Source organism: Orycteropus afer, unplaced genomic scaffold (assembly GCF_000298275.1).
Source record: "Orycteropus afer afer isolate SDZICR_OR568_19922 unplaced genomic scaffold, OryAfe1.0 scaffold00227, whole genome shotgun sequence".
In the NCBI taxonomy this organism is placed as follows: domain Eukaryota; kingdom Metazoa; phylum Chordata; class Mammalia; order Tubulidentata; family Orycteropodidae; genus Orycteropus; species Orycteropus afer.
This window is the reverse complement of record NW_006921814.1, coordinates 2,261,911-2,263,624: the sequence shown is the minus strand read 5'-3', so window position 1 is coordinate 2,263,624 and position 1,714 is coordinate 2,261,911. Positions and strand designations below refer to the sequence as shown.

At 40.3% G+C, this 1,714-nt stretch overlaps 1 protein-coding gene across 1 annotated transcript in view; it reads left to right on the top strand.

Annotated features, from left to right (window-relative positions):
• Window positions 1–517, top strand: part of ARHGAP24 (Rho GTPase activating protein 24) — a 704,555-nt gene extending 704,038 nt beyond the window's left edge. Inside the window, exon 9 of the mRNA XM_007948828.2 lies at window positions 274–517. Within this exon, the coding sequence (XP_007947019.1) occupies window positions 274–517 (244 nt within the window). The remainder of the gene's footprint in view (window positions 1–273) is intronic.
• The last annotated feature ends 1,197 nt before the right edge of the window (window positions 518–1,714 follow it).

The following is a 1,714-nucleotide window of genomic DNA, read 5'->3' as shown; positions in this document are numbered from 1 at the left end:
ACATCCTTTAAATAATTGGACCTTGCTTGACTTACTTGAAGGAGCTCAAGCATTGCAAAGATTATTAGGATGGCACATGACCAGGTGGTGTTTTTTCTGTTGGACATAGGGTCATTTTGAGTCAGAGCCTTCTCCATGGCACCTAACAACAACAAAAATTCAATGTTCCCAAGCAGTGTAGAGATATAGTTTAGAAAAAATATTTGTGTCCCTCTCACGTCTCAAGTGAATAAAATTGCTTTATCTCTTATCCACCCCTTCTACCTTTTGCAGCTTAGAACAGCGAAACTTGACTTTGGAAACAGAAATGATGAGCCTACACGATGAACTGGATCAAGAAAGGAAAAAGTTCACAATGATAGAAATCAAAATGCGAAATGCCGAGCGAGCAAAAGAAGATGCAGAGAAAAGAAACGACATGCTACAGAAAGAAATGGAGCAGTTTTTTTCCACGTTTGGGGAGCTAACAGTGGAACCCAGGAGAACCGAGAGAGGAAACACAATATGGATCCAGTGACCATGGTTTCTCCTGCTCTCTCCGATGGATCTGGGAAGGACTCTGGGATAGGATATGGGAACAGGTGGCTGGTCACCTGGCTGTACAGTGCACTAACTGGTGAGGGAATATTATTTACAGACATTAACCATCCATTTGCAATGTGTACCAAAGTTATATCATGCCCCATAATGCTACTGTCAAGTGTTACAACTGGATATGTGTATATAGAGTAGTTTTGAAAAGGTTAACTAAAAATGAGAAGCATATCTCGAGAAGAATTATTTTATTCCCAGTCTTGTATTTAAACTGGTAAATCAATAAGTTGTTGCAATTTAGCTTGCTTTCAAGCTTCACTTCTTGCACTTAACATAAGCTATTGTTGGCATTGTGTTATCATCCGCTTATTTTATAAATCACTATTTTTATTTCCCCTTTTTGCTGAGGAAATGAAGATAAGCAGAAATATAAATATATATGCATATATATATTATGAGTTATTAAAATCAAAAGAATACTTTGTGACTGTGCTGTTTGTGCCAATAGAACTTGCCCATGACCAAAAAGATAAACGCAAACAGTTTTATAAAATACAGTAGAATCACCAGGGACCTTTGAGCTGCTCTTTAAATTCTTCCCTTAGCGCTGCTCAGTTTTCCTTTGTGAGATAACCTGATAAAGGAAACCCAGTACTTTGTAAACACCCCCCTCTCATCTGCTTGCCAGGAGATGCGTATCTCCCATGCAGGCTGCACAGTAGAGGGGGGAGAAAATGATAAAGTAAAGCATTTAACCAGTCATGCCTTGAACTACTCTGTCATTCCGGATGGAGTCTCTGTAACTGCTGGATGGTTATTAGAGGAATTCTGCCTGCTATTTGGAAGCTGGGAAGCACTGCTTGCTGAACGGTGCTCACGTGAGCACCTGGCCCCACTCCTTCTTTTCCACACCAACAATTGCACTTTGGAGTGCTGGCAGTGAGCAGATATTACTGAGGTTCTCTCAGTTAAACTGCTAGAGTGTGTCTCTAAAGTGACATTTTTCTCTCACTCAGGCTGTTTTGTTGTCACTTGGGATTCCTCTCTGTAGTACACCTGGAAAAGGCAGCTTGCAGCAAGAGAGAGAGGGTGGGGGAAAAGAGGACCTGGAAGAAAAGGGAATGAGCTTGGAAGAAACTAACTATAATATTGCTTCTAATTTTGACAATATTGTTCTACT